We start from the raw sequence: 14,379 nt of genomic DNA on the forward strand, positions 1-14,379 counted from the left end.
AATTGTCTGCCAGACTCCTAATGAAAACTTTGACGAGCTGAGGGGAGAAGGAACTCCAGGACTTCATCATAATTGGGAACCCATGCAGTGGGGCCGGACCATGCCACTGTGTGGTTGTGGATTCCCATGGTCCTCCAGAAACACCCAGCTCAGCTGCTTATGCTCATGGCTTTGCCAGCAGCCTCCACACCACCTCTGCGAACATTGTAGCCCCAGTAAAAGATCCACACACCAGATATGAAGTGCCGGCCATCCCACACTGTGGGGGCACAAGGTGACATCCTCTGTCCCCTCTCCCAACCCAGTGCAGGAGGGTCACACAGTCCCACTGTCCCCTTCTTTGCCACTTCCTCAGAAGGCTCCTGTTGTGGCACAGGCAGGATGTGGTGACAAGCCAGGAACGGCCAGGCAGGTGTGTGGGGCAGTGAGGACACTGTGACACCCCCAGCGACAGCAACACCCCCAGGCGTGGTGTGCCAGCCCACTCTGAAGGGGTAGGAAGCACCCAAGATTTGTAAATGCTTTTGGTCAAAAGGCGCAACGAATGTCAGAGGGTGCACAAACAGTGCAGCTGAATCGTAGACACACTAATTTGCACCAACAATTCAACCTTTTTGAGAGACCACGATGGGTTAAATGACATCTGTTGTCCTACCTCTTGTATTATGTAGGGGCCAATTTTCCAAATCTCTGGTGTCACTGTTCAAGGGATGCTCCATATTTGCTTAGCTGTTGTTGGGAGTATCAGGGCAAGTGTAGTGTGGTTATTTTTGGGAACTACTACATTAAGTTTGGATGTTAAGCCAACCCGCGTTCCATTTTGCCAGAAACACTACAGTTACAGGTTCAACCAGGGAAAAGATGGACAGGGTGACAGGGCACAGTGGAGGCGGCGGGCGCAACCATGGGCCCTGAGGGGCAGCAGGCACAGCAGGACGGGCCTCTAACGTGACCTTGACCTTCCCTCGGGTCTCGCTTGGCTCTGTGTAGGAGGCGCAACCTCGGATCCGCATTAGAGCGCGCCGGAGCTCGACCAGCGCCGGCGGCCTCCAAAGGCAGAGCCCAGCACGGGCCCCCCACGCAGCCCGGGCCCGTCCGCCACGCCGCGATCCCTCCGCCAGCGCCGCCCGTCTCCCTCCGCCGCCCCCGGCGCCGCGGTTTGGCCCGCGCGGGCCGCCGTAGCGCAGCCGGGCGGCCGGGCCGGGGCCGGGGCGCGGCGGGACGGGCGGGCGCGCGCCCCTGCGCTCCCGGGCTCGGCGGGCGGGTCCCGGCCTGGCCCCAGCGCCGGCCCGCACCGGGCACCGCGGGGCCGCCCCTGCTGCCGCCCCCTCCCCGCCGCCGCCGCCCAGGGTACGGCCCCCGCCCCGCCCGCGGGGGCGGCCCGCGCCGCGGCCCCTCCTCGGGGCAGGCCGGCTGCATGGGCAGGCGCTGCGGGGCACCGCGGGCGCCGGGATCGCCGTTCCTGGGCGCCAGGTAGGAGAGGTTCAACGCGGCGGGGCGGGCGGGGGCGGGGGGAGGAGGCGCGGCCCCTCGCCCGCAGTGCTGCCGCCGCAGGGAGGAGGCTGCCGGCTGTGCTGGCTTGGACGTTCCTCTCTTCCTCTCCTCCTTTTCTCTCCCCTTCTCTGTGTCTCTCTCTCTTTCTTCCCTCCGCCCCCATTTTGCACAGAAGCCGGGAGGATAATTCACTGCAGGCTCTGACTGCGTCCCTCTTCCCCCCGACCACCACCGGCCCTTCGGGAAAGGTGAAGATGTTGGCCGGGGGTCTGTAATCCTTGGCAGCAGCTCTAGTGCCTCCTTGATTCACTTTATAAATTCGCGTGGGGGGACGTGGAAACATCCAATTCCTTTATTATCTGGTATCGTACACCATGTAATTGTGTGGACTTAAAACAGAGATAGATTTGTTAGAGTTAAAAAACTCCCTCGTGTGTATTCTCGGGGTTTTTCTGCGACTCGGTGTTTAATAGTCAAGTACAGCATTGTGCTTTCTGGGCTGTGAAGCATAAGGTGGAATCCATGTGTATGGAGCTCAACCAAGGGGTGGGCATTTTTGGTTTTGTCATAAGAAGATACTGAAGTGCAAAATCTAAATTTTGGATTTGGGAATTGGTATGGATGTGCTAATTGATATTAAATAATGATAATTTGTGTGGAAGCCTCTGAAAATAGTAGTGCTGCCTCCATCCCTGTAAGATCTTTCTTGCAAAGGTTGAGGCTAGAATTGAATTTATTGTGAATATTGTATTGACTCACGGTGGATCTTTCAGTTTAGATTGCTGCTGATTTGATCCTCTGGAATCTGCAAAAGGAAAGTCTGCCAGCCTCTGTGAATAGCTTTGCAGTGTAACAGGAGTGGAGTTCCTGAGCAGAATCGCTGAGAGATATGTGAATGTGTGGGAGCAAAGCTGAGCACACCGGTGTTTCTGCCTCAAGCCTGGGCTCCTTCCCCAGGCACAGTCTGTGTGTGGGGTGAATCCTTCGTGGCACCTGGAGATGATGTCAGTCGAAGGGTCTACGATAACAAGTCGGATCAAAAACCTACTTCGCTCCCCTTCCATTAAGCTGAGGAGAAGCAAGCCTGGGAACAAGCGAGAAGATATAGGCAGCAAGGTGAGTGCTGTGTAGTGCAGCCAGCATGCTTTGACTTTGTTGTCTGAGTTTCCATCTGTACTGATAATGCTGCTTTGGGAGACCTGGTATAACTGTAAAGTGATGCAGAGGAACTGATCCATGACAAGTTGTCTCTTAGTTGGGATCTTCGCTCTGCTGCAGATCCTTCCTGAAGCTGGTGCCCCTCTTTTGAAGAATTCTTTTTGCTTGTGTGATATGACCCCGGTCTGTATCAGAAAGCTTTTGGGATTTCCCACACTGTAGTGTGTGAAGTCGTTACAGATGACTAGCAGGAGAAATGCAGAGCTGCCTTTTTCTCAATGTTACCAGCTGCTAACCTGCATTACTGGAAGCTGAGGATGCAGAAACACCTGTTGTGTGTAAGCAATTGCTCTCACCCTGCAAAGGAGAGTTCTGTGAGCATGTGGGGAAGGAAATGATGATGTGAAAGATGTGAAACATGTCTTGGAGGTGTCTGTTCCGATAAGCTCTGTGTTCCACAGGTGCAAAGCACATTCCACCAGGATGTGCTTTCCTCTGTGTGCCTCTGACCGCCTTTCCTTGGGGTTATGTTCTGTTATGTATAATTGGTTCTTGAAATCCATCATTCTTCTTGGTGTTTTGGAGAATTCCTGACAGACGCTCACTCACTGGGAACTGACTGGTGTCATGAGGAGAGGATAACTTAAGCCTGGCTTCAGGGAGCACAAGAGCTAGGTGGCATTGCCTGGTGCTGACAGCAGGTGCCTCTGAGTCAGGGCACCATGTTGTGTCCCTACCACTGATTCACCTGTAACCCTGGGCAAATCACTCAGCCTTTGTGTAACTCTCTGTCTCTATAAATAGAAAACTTAATCTCTCTCCTTTTGCCAAGACTTGCTAATAAATAAGAAATGCTTGTAATACTCGTCTGAGAAGTGTATTCATTGGTCTCAAAACAGTAATGCTTCCAAATTTCTCTCTTGAAGTGAACAGTGTATATAAAACTTTAGGGGAAGTAAATGATACTGTACCTAAAAATGGTCTTTCCCCAGCATGACATCCTGTTCTCAGAACTCTGGTTCAGGTCAGAGTTTCCCTTAGATGGCTCTTTAATACCAAGGAACACAGTATTGTTCTCTTGCCAAGCAAGAGACAAACCTGCATGGCTTCCTTAAAGTTGTCTAGGGGAAAGCCCTTGGTGCTTGTGCTTGACCTCACTGTGTGCATGTGCTTGTGTGTGCATTTCATGCAGCCTGTGGACTGCCAGTGAAACTTGATTTGTTGGTGTTGCTGAAGAGCAGTTTCTTGGTCTGTATTCTGCAGAGACTTCTACTGAAAAAGACAAAAGCCACTTGTACCCCCACATATGGTGGGCATTTGATTTTGGCTCTGTGGCCTGCAGACTCCTTTTGGGGCTGGAACCTGCTGCTATATACCCTGGGTATTCTGTGGTACGTGTTTCATTTTGCTCTCCTTACACGTGCCTTTTGGGAGAGCTCCCCTTTTATCCTTTGTGCTGTCTCCCAGTGTGCAGCCAGGGTTGTCTGAGCCCCTGGGGAGGGATATCATGTATTCATTTTGTGCCATCAAATTAGGGTTTCAGGGCTGGATTTTGTCTATCTTATTATGAGGTGCAAAGGAACTGATGGGGAGTTTGCTGGCAGAATCAGTTTGGCATTATGGGGAGTTAGATGCAGGTGTTGGTTTCCTGAAGTGATCTGCTCTGAATTAGCTCAAATGAGTTAGGATCTGCCATCAGTGTGCCAGCTGGAAGGGGCAGGGTGAAGGGAAGTGGGCCCTTTATCAAAGATCTGACAGATGTTGAGTATCTGTGAAGATACTCCCTCTTCTACATGTGTGCTCCTCTGCTTTCCAAGGTGAGAAGCAGCTGTTTTTCTAAAATAGCAGGAACAGGTTTCAGTCTGCTATTTGGTGTGTGTAAAAACCCCTGGGACTAACACTGACCATCATACGCGTCGCTCCTGAAGGATCTTTTCTGACCTGCAGGAAGGAGTCTTTGAGGCATCTTTGTCTCTTGGAGTTTTTGAGAAATAACTGCTCCAAGAGCTGTGTGAAACTGGTCAGGTGGAAGCATGGAAGGGCCAATGAAGTTGGTCATCCCAGCTGGATGCTGCTTGGTTACATAGGATGGAGCTGGACTGTTGCCCTAAATTAATGCCTGGAAGATGATATTGCGCTTTGCATGTGCAGATGTAGGTGAAGACCCAACCCTCAACAGTCCCCTGAGTACCTCAACTTTTTATTGCAACCAGGTGCTCAATTTAAGATGGGCAAGTACCCTCAGTGGCACTGCTTAAACTTCCATGAACTGTGGTGGTTTGTTTTTTCCCCTCCAGTGTGAAGTGTCCTGGTTCTTTCCTAAAGAACCCTTTAGGCGTGTGAGGTTTGCCAGGCTGTCTCAGTGGTTAGGGACAGACCCCTTGGGCAGTTTGTCATGCTGAAGAGAAGGCCTGTGAAATTGCCTCCTTTCAGTGAAGCAGCCGTGTGATGCTGGGCTGGCCGTGGGCAGTCTGTGGGAGGCTGGCTCTGCAGAGACCTGTTTGTGCATTGCTGTGCAAGGGGGAGTGTGGGTAAGTAGAGGTATTTTGCATGATGGCTGTGCAGGACATGCAGTGTGTTGCTTGGGATCTGTACAAGAGAGAACTTGTTTTGTGACTTCCACTAGGACTTACTTCTTGCTATAATTAATGCATAGTTTTACTGTAGAGCTCCAGGAGATCTCTACGGAAGTAAAACTAAGGAGCCAATAGATAATCATGGACATTAAAAAAAAAAAAAGGAAAAGAGGGGGAAGGAATGGGAACTCTAAGTAAGGCTTGTTAACAAATTGGATGTAGTGTTTGGTTTTGTTACTGCCTTTTGAAAATAGCTTTTTTTTTTTTTTTTTTTTTTTTTTTTTTTTTTTTTTTTTTGTGGGAGTCCTGATTTTTGTTGCTGTCTGACTAGTTTTGTGTTTGGACTTCTCTTTTTTCTGTGTGTCTTCTCACATTCATGGCTTGAGTCCACTTTTGCTGTGCTCTCCGTATCTGTTTTTTGTATTGAACCAATATAGACCTAGAGTACCGTGACTTATGTCTAAGGCTTGTTGACTGTTGGGATTTGTAATGTATTGGTGTGGCAGTTGGAAGCTAAAATTTCCTCAGATAAGTTGATTGGCCTGCATTCAATTTCTAGAGGATTACTAGCCCTGCCAGAAATCCAACCGTGCATCTGGTCACCGTGCTTGTGATTCCAGTAGAGACTCGGGGTTAAAAACTGAGCACTAAACTGGCCTTTGAATCACCCTACAGAGCAACTGTATCAGGACAGAGGGGAAGTTCGGGCCTGACCCATCATCCATTGTTAAAACATCCTGGTTGCTGTAGTACCCTGCTCACAGAAGTAATGTACCTAAGCAAGTACAGTTCCTGCAGGGCTTGTTTGCATTGCTGAGCTCTACACTTGTAAATATAAACCTCTTTTAACTGATGTATCCGTGCCTGTTTTAGGGGGGGTGGTGTGTGTGGGTGTCCTTAGTCAAATCAGATTGTGAATATCAATGTAGAAACAAATTGCTACAAAACCTGCTGCAGGCTTTCCCTGAAACAGGAAGCCAGGGAATCAAAGAAGCACATTTGGAATTTGCTGCTTGTCTCTTTGATCTCTCCTGTTTTTTCTAACCAGAAATATTTCAAGTTGCCTGTTTAAGAGAGTACTTTGACTAAAACCTGAATTCCTCAGGAGGAAGTCATTCAGCTGGGAACTGTTATGTTGTGGTCTCTCCCCTCTCCAAGTGGCATGCAAACGTGCAGCTGGAGCGTCTGTTCCTGCCCCACGATCCTGGGTTGCACTGGGTGGTTCTGCAAAACCTTCTTGGGAGCTTTTGTTCTGAAAATGTACCCTGACTAAGTTACTCCTAGTGGGACAGGGTTTCCTGTCCTCCTTTGGTGAGGCATGGTCTGTTCTTACTGCCAGCCACTAGAAACAAGTACTTCTGTGTACTTCTGTGTCCTGCCAGTGAGCCTGCACAGATTTAAGAGGAAAGCAGATCCATGGAAGCTTCACGTCTTGTCATTCCCAATGAAGTTCTCCAGCTTCTTAATCCCCTGAGAAGCTGGAGGGTTCAACTAGGACCACAGGCCGTCCTGGACACAGGAGAATGGACTAATGTTTCTGGCCTGCCTGTAGCTTCCTGCCTTCAGCACACAGTCCTTTTTGTTTGAAAATATCGTGGCTTCCAACATGAATCAGTGTCAGACCACTGCTGGTCTTAACTGGATCAGCTGAGAATTGCTGACCCTGAACTGAAAAAGAACCAAAAACCACACAAGTTTGGTTCACTGATATAAATACATCAAAAATCTTCACCTCTTATTAAATCACTTCAGGTGCAGCTGAGGCTTGTTGCAGAGTGGGATTCTTTGTAAGTCTTTGGGAACAACTTGGTCCTGCAGCAGGAGAACTTGCTGGGTTTCCACGGAGCTGGATGTGGGGCTGAGCTGCCTGTGTGGGTGAATGAGGGAGCAGCCTGTCTGATGCCGACATAAACTTTTCTTTTGGCAGCATTTGGAAGGGTCTTCTACAAAATGATGGTCCTTTGAGGTGCTATTCAGTGCAGTATTGCCCCATTCACCCTTTTCTGCAGTCTGAGCAGTGCTCAGCCTACCATGTCTGGGACCAGTGCAGCCAAGGGCACAGCTGAGGGAATGCCTCTAACCCTGCTCTGGATGTCTGCTACTGTGCCTGTTCTGCTTCAGCATCCCTGAATATTGCTTGACCTCAGCTGATAGCTGGGGATCTCTCTCACAGCTCTGCACTGCTCAGTCTAAACACACCCAGTTGTTTCAACAGCTTAGAGGCTGCTGTCTGGAGATAGAAGGGATTTCATGTCTGTCTCTGGTCAGGCTTGTAACAGTGCTCCTTAAAGCATAGGACAAAGGCTGGTTGGGTTCTCCATAGCCAGACCTGCATTTCAGTGGCATGTCTGTATCTGTAGGTAGAGTCAGTGGAGCAACTGAGTGTCATAGCTCAGGGGTTGAATGCTTCCCTGCTTGGGTTGCTCTGGTCCCCCCTATTCCATCCTTGGATATGTGGTGCTCAGGGTGACCCTGTGTTTATTAACAGTTTCACACAGAGCATTTTCTTGTTCTGTTCTTCACTCTGTGAATGATATGCCTTGTCCTGAAAATACAGGGTTATCTGGCTACCTCTCTTGGTCTAAACATGAGTGTTAAATGTGGCTTACATTCACAGGGCATATCAAAACCAGAGTTTTTCTGCTGGTGAACTGCAGTGCCAGTTGACTTTGGTTCTTGAAGTATAGTGGATATAAAAGCATATAACAATTCAACATATTTGGTCTTGTAGCCTACAGTTGCATCCATAAAACACTGTGACACTTCTTGCCTTCAGGCAAGTTTGCTGGCAAGATCCATCCTTTTAGTCACCCCTAAATCATGTGCTGTCTTTACTGTGGAAGACAGCAGGAAGGCATCTCTGTGGCAGGGGGAGCATGACGATGTGCTGGGGTGAGGTCAGCATAAATAACACAAACCAGGTTGTTTGCCTCATGGGTTCTTGCTTCCTGTGGATGGTCATATGCTGCTTACCTGAATAGCCTTTCAGAGCTGCTGTCGTCCTGCCTTGAGTGTTGTTCTTCACCTCCTTCAGATGAGCTGTGTCCTCTGAGAGGGCTCGTGGGACTTGGCTAACCTGGCTGGAGAGGCTCATAAGCAGGTTTTACACTGCTGTCCCTGCTGTGCTGGGTGAGCTGTGCACAGAATCCTCCCTTTTGTCCATGGGCTGTGAAGCGTGTAGTGTTTGCCAAAGACCTGGCTGGGATAGTAAGATGGCAGAGGTCAGGGCTGCTCAGGGGTGTTGCAGGTGGTACATTTGCTGCTTGCTAGTCAGAGCTGTTGTTCACTGTGGTGTTGAGAGGACTGGTGGAGAAAGGCATCCTCAGACACAGTGGAAAGAGACCTCCTTCAGAGTGTACCATCTGTTTCACTAGCTTGGCCCTTCTTGTGGTGTATCACCTCATGTGTTTCAGAAGGGCAGAACCATTGAAGTGTTGGTTGGGAGTCAGATCAGGCTAGGCCAGTATTGATTTTCCATTGTCAAGGATCGGCAAGCACCTGTAAAATAACTTGTATATTATTTTAATGTCCTCTGTGTCTAGTGGAAAGTAGCTACAGGGCACCACCTCCATTTCTGGCTGAGAAAGTGGTGGTCAGCATTTTGATGGCCTGGAAAATTGAAGTAGATATTTTGTTTCCTGTTGATAAGGTCTTGGGGAGAAGCTGCTTGATTAGCCTTGGTACAATTTTCTCTGTGAGTGTGAAAGCAAACAACGTACCCTAACTACTCTCTGGCTTTTTTCAAAGGTTTTGATGTTTGGTGCCAGGAGTGGTGCTTACACGGCACTCAAACAGTGCTCAGCCCTGACATTAATGCTGAGTGATCCCAGCTAAGGACTGAATAATTAACTATCACCAAGCCCAGTTTCAGTTACTTCAGGCTTGTGTTTGTGCCTGACATACCTGCCTCCGCATAGCTGGAAGTTTCTGAGGGCTCTGGTATGTGCGTAGCAGGGTTGCGGCACGCTCGCTGCTCTGGTTCCCAGCTCCAGATGTGGGCTGGTCCCTGTACTTGAAACCCTGCAGGCTTTACTGAGGCTGTACCCACCAAAGGGTGGCTACTGCAATTCAGAAAACCCTCCTACTATTTCCTTTCACCACAGGGCTGCTTATCCTTGCCCTGAACATGTTTGTGTGTTGTGCAAGGAAAATGGAACTGAGGCCTGCAGCTGTTGTAATCAGCTGTGCTGTGTGATCTGCATTCAAAAATATTAATGCAAAGGTGACTCGTTGCTAGTATTTGTATGACCATAGACTGCAGGAGCATCCCGTCTCTCTACCTTGCTTTGGTGAGTACTAAACAAATGGGATAAAGTAGACCCAGCCCAAAGGAGCTTCAGGCTTAAAAAACTAAAGAGATGGAGGGAATGGAATATGCTTTTTCTATACAGACATGGTTCCAAACTCCCATGAGAAGTCTGAGACAGACCTAGAAATTGAATCTTGATCCTTTAAGGCCAAGTCCTAGCCTTAGTCACAAAGCCCAGCTTCTTGTAGATTACCAGGGATGTTTCTCACCTCTCCCATGTGAGGGGGACTTGTGTTCATTTAAGATTATTTGCTTAAAAGTCCGCAAACTGTGCTGTTGTAAATGCTGACTTGGTCCTGTTGTCACTAATGATTTCAGTAGCTCTGGTGATGATGACTTTCCAACAAGCTCAAGCAGATTAAGCACCATAAGAATTAGAGCTGTGGAAACCCCAGTAAGCCTTGTAAATTTGCTAGTGTCCCAGGAGACCAGTACTGTTGTTAGTTACTGTGAGGAAACTGATTGAAAATAGTAATGTAGAAGACTATGAACTGCTGGTGTATTCAGAGTTTCCAGGTCAATAGCAATAAAAGTCAAATCTGCTTGTTCTCCCAAATACAGTATTAAAATTCATGGTTGGTCAAGATAGCTAATGTGATGTAACAACTAATATGAGATTTCTTACCTAATGAAATTTTAACAATGGCATTCCTTCCTTACAGTGATGCTTCTTTAATTTCTGCATCTCCCTGATACTTTGCACAGTTAGTCTGAAATTTCCCCCATCATGGATCCAGAGAGACTCCTTTCTCTGGAAAAAAGTAGATTACCGAATGTTGCATCGTAATAGAGAATCGTAACATTAACAAATGTCTTGAGAGCAGGCAGATGGAGGAGTTTCTGGAAGGAGAAAGCAACTTTATGGCAGTGCCCATGGATTCAAGGATATGGAGTTGTAAAGCTTTCTGCTCCTGTTTTTTATCCCAAGTAGGTGCAGTGAAAAACAGTGCTGCCTCTTCAGAAACCCTTCCCTACTGACAGACAGGCCCAGCGCAGGGCAGCTGTTTGAAGTGCCAGTATTGAAGTGTTAGCTACCTCTCCTGTGCTCAACAGCGGTAGCCTTTGAGGTCTCCCAAGGGCTTTGAAATTGGCTGCCCACCTTTGAGTAGCACATAAGGGGCTGCTTGTCTTTGAAGTCTTGTTTCCACTAAAGGATGCTTTCATTTGTAAAAAAAAACAACAACCAAAAAAACCAACCAAAAAGCACCGTTGCTCAGACCAGTCTTTGCCCTGAAGGAGCTTGAGTTCATTGCACAGTCCCTAATGCAATCTAGATGCTGGAGGTGCTGCAACATTGAATAAGACTGAGGGTGAAAGGAGTGTCTGCAAGACCTGCCTCCTTATTTGGTGTCAGGTCTTGGTGTTCAGAACTCGCTGTGCTCTGTGCTTTGCCCATGGCCATGCTGTGACTGGAACCATGAGGGGATAGCGATGGTGTCAGAGGTATCCTGAGGGGGCATGAGTGTCTGGGTGTACTTGGCGAAGGATGTGCCTGTGCTAGAAAGAATTAGCAAGCTGAGATCCAAAACCAAACTGTCTTAATGGTAACACAGTATCAAAAGAGTCTAGTGAATGATCCTGTCCCTCAGAGAAACAGGCTATACCAGTGAAAGGACTTCCTTCTACCAGTTATGTTTCATCAATACTAGTCTTTTCTGCAAGAGCTTTGTGTGGCCCAAGAGTGATGTTTTTCATGCTCTTAACCAGTGCTTCTGTGCTGCTGACTCGTATAAAGGTAGAGTGAACCTTGAAATAAAGCTCTGTAATTTTCTTTTAAAATTTCTTTTAAAAGTTAAATTTTTTGTGTTCTGTGCTCTGCTCTTCAGACTGTCTCTGAGCCTCTTTTTTTTCCCTCAGTGTAAAACAGACAGGATACTTTTCCACTTTCTACAAAGCGTCCCAGCGTCCAGGGCTTTAAAACGGCTGCATAACTCCTTGTGTTTGGCTTATCTCCCAGTTTTGAACTAGATATAGTGGTTCTGAGCACAGTTGTTTCAAACCTGCTTTGGGGGTGTCATCCTTCTTGAGCAGCTGGGTCCAAAAGCATTGCTGACTATTAACTGGAACTGACAAATTTGGGATCTGCTTCTTTTGCTTAAGCCATCTTGTCCCAACTCATTTAGTTTTCTTGGAATCATGGCCAGATAGGCTTTAGATTTGGTTCTGTGTCCCTTTCCAAACTATGAGGGCTGGCTGGAGAGTGTTTGTACAGTGTGTGCCCCAAACCCTGCTATGGGAGTGGTGGTTGTGTGGAATGGATACAAGATGACACAAAGTGTTCTTAATGAAATGCATGAACAAACATTTCTGAGGAGTCTGTGGCAGGCCTCAATGAACGTAGCTGTTTCTAGAAGCCTGAGCAGCTTTTAAGGCTGGAATTGGGATTCTACTGTCCTCTGCACCGGGAGGATAATCTTCCTCCCTGATAATCCGTGGTTTGTGCTGCCTGTCTCTGCAGGCTTCCGAGCTAAGCTGTTGAGATGTATTAACACGCAATCAGCAGCGTGAATAACTGCTGCTGGGGGAGGATGAGGGTGAGGTGCTCTGAGGGAGAGGCAGCTTTCTTCAGCTTCCTTGCCACTGCCTGCCTTGGCTATAACTTCTGAAAGAGCAGGTCTCCTGCATCACCGTTGTGGTGGGTGACTTATGGACACTTGCTTTGTGAAGTTCCTGGCCCATTTTCTGTAGCAGGGCTGCAAATAAGCTTTTTGATGTCTGAGACCTGCAAAAAATACTTTTTTGATGGAGCCATCGGTGGAAAAATGAATGTGGTGCTAGAGGAGAAGATGCAGTACCTGGACTGTCTCTGCTGTATGTTGAAGCTGCTCCAGGCCCTTGGAATGAGTGTCTCTGCCTGGGAGTGTCAGTGTGTAAACACGGCTGTTAATAAAATGGCCAGGGGGCTGATTAATGACTTTCTACATGGCCTGCTGGAGCTGGGGTGAGAGCCAGTGGGCCTCACAGCACCCAGGCCACAATTGCATGGCCTGGCCTGCCTGCTTGCTGGCAGCTTCACTGCTTCTGCCCTGGCTTCTTCGAGGTGCTGCAGCCTCCTGTGGCCATGGACATGCTGTGGTGTGCTTGGGAAGGGGCACTGTGATCCTGCCTCTGGCTCTGTGGGTATCCAGTGCCTGGGGAGGGCCCTGCACTGCCTGGAGCCTGTAGCCCTTGGTAAGCCTGCAAAGCTTAGTTTAAACACATGTTTGGGAAAAGGAGACAACAAAGCTTCTAGTCTATAATATAATAACCCTCTATAATATGCTCAGAGTCTGTGTTGTTCCAGACAGTGCCTGGATCTTCATGGTGGAGCTCTGATGACCAAAGTTCCAGACTGACCAGCAAGGCTAGGAAAGACCACCAGGTTGCCCTGGATGGTAACATTGCCCTCAATGGTAGGGGGTATGATGCACTGGGCAGCTTCTGGCTTTGGATTTCTGACAAGGAAACTGAACTGTCTCATTAGTTTGGAAAAATCTGCCTCTTTGGTGAAGGACAAGTGTTTTACAGGGCACCTGGGGATCTCTGAAGTTACCACGGGTTGAGAAATACTGTTTGCTGTGGCCAATCATGTGATGTTCCCCTGGGAAAGAAGAGTGCTTGTTGCAATAAGGCATTTAGTTTTGCTGTCAGTATTTTCCAGAAGTTTAAAACAATTGGAAACACTCATCACCTACTGCCTAAAGGTTTGTTGGCAAGCAAAATAATCTTTCTTTCTGCTCCTAGTTTTTTCTGGCACTTAGGGCCTGTTGTACTGGGAAGAGCAACCTGGCCCTCCTTAGCCGGCAGCCCTGGCAGAGGAGGGGAGGAAGCTGTGTAAAAAGTACTATAACTGTCCAAACAGAGACAAGCAGGTATTCCTGGTCTGTGGGGAAGGGAGTTGGGGGCCTGAAACATATTTGTGTAGCATTTAAGATTAGTTGAGTTGAAGAGCTCTCATGCTGAGGAGATGGCAGAACTATAAATCATTAGTGATCTCTATAGCTGCAGAAGCAGTTATGACAGAAAGAAGGGCTTAGAAACAAAATCCATCATAAAATACCAAAGTGGGTGGTTTCCCTTGCTGGGGAGAGGGTCTTGTCTCTGGACAGCAGAGAGAATGCTGCCTATGCATTGCAGCCATCTCTTTGGAAGAGGATTTTCCTTCCAGGTCTGCTGCCTGTGCTTTGTCCCATGTCCTGCTCTCCCACTCTCTACTGTGATTTCATTTGGATGCTTTTCTCAGATCCCCAGAAGGGAAAGTACTGTAAAGAGCTGCCAAGCAAGGTTTTGCCTTGTAGAGCGTACTTAAATGCTGAGGCCGGGTTGGATGATGGTATGATTATGTTTCTATTTTTCTCTGTGTGTGTGTGTGTGTTTAATACAAAGGACATACTCTGTTCTGGTTGAGTGTATGTTACTTTTCTTAGTGTGCCTCTTAGTACAGTAACTTACAGCCTGCTCTTTTCCCCTGCTTATAAAGTGACAGTGGTATCATGTTACCGCTGTAATGTACAGAGTCTTATACAACTCTTTGTAGCATTTTTGGAGTTGTGATGGCCTTGAAAGGTTTAAAAGAAAACTGAATGCAAACTCTGGCACCATTCCTGTGGATGCTTCAGTATGTGCTTAATTTTGTGTGGTGTAGTAGTATGAGTGGTTCATTTCACTCAATGGATGTAAAAATAAGTGTCTCTGTGGCCGACTGCAAGATCAGAGTCTATGTGTGATGATTCATTTAATGCACGTAGCTGTATCTGTGTGCATGCCTTGTATGTATATCATGCAGTTGTCTTCATCATGTCGTTTAGACCAGCTCAGCTGCACTTTATCCAATAATCCATACTTCCTGAACATGTTACTAAC

At 47.9% G+C, this 14,379-nt stretch overlaps 1 protein-coding gene across 5 annotated transcripts in view; it reads left to right on the forward strand.

Moving 5' to 3' along the window:
• The first annotated feature begins 1,359 nt into the window (after nucleotides 1-1,359).
• Nucleotides 1,360-14,379, forward strand: part of MAPKBP1 (mitogen-activated protein kinase binding protein 1) — a 102,241-nt gene continuing 89,221 nt past the window's right edge. For 4 of the 5 annotated variants that reach the window (XM_066188084.1, XM_066188087.1, XM_066188086.1 and 1 more), the window contains exons 1-2: nucleotides 1,456-1,473; nucleotides 2,273-2,610. In XM_066188084.1, coding sequence (XP_066044181.1) covers nucleotides 2,494-2,610 — 117 coding nt within the window. In that variant the 5' untranslated portion in view covers nucleotides 1,456-1,473; nucleotides 2,273-2,493. Of the gene's footprint in view, nucleotides 1,474-2,267; nucleotides 2,611-14,379 lie in introns of all 5 variants that reach the window. The other variant, XM_066188085.1, reaches the window with a different exon arrangement.

This window comes from Chamaea fasciata, unplaced genomic scaffold (assembly GCF_029207755.1).
Source record: "Chamaea fasciata isolate MVZ Bird 193981 ecotype frontalis unplaced genomic scaffold, bChaFas1.0.hap1 SCAF_7, whole genome shotgun sequence".
Lineage (NCBI taxonomy): Eukaryota > Metazoa > Chordata > Aves > Passeriformes > Sylviidae > Chamaea > Chamaea fasciata.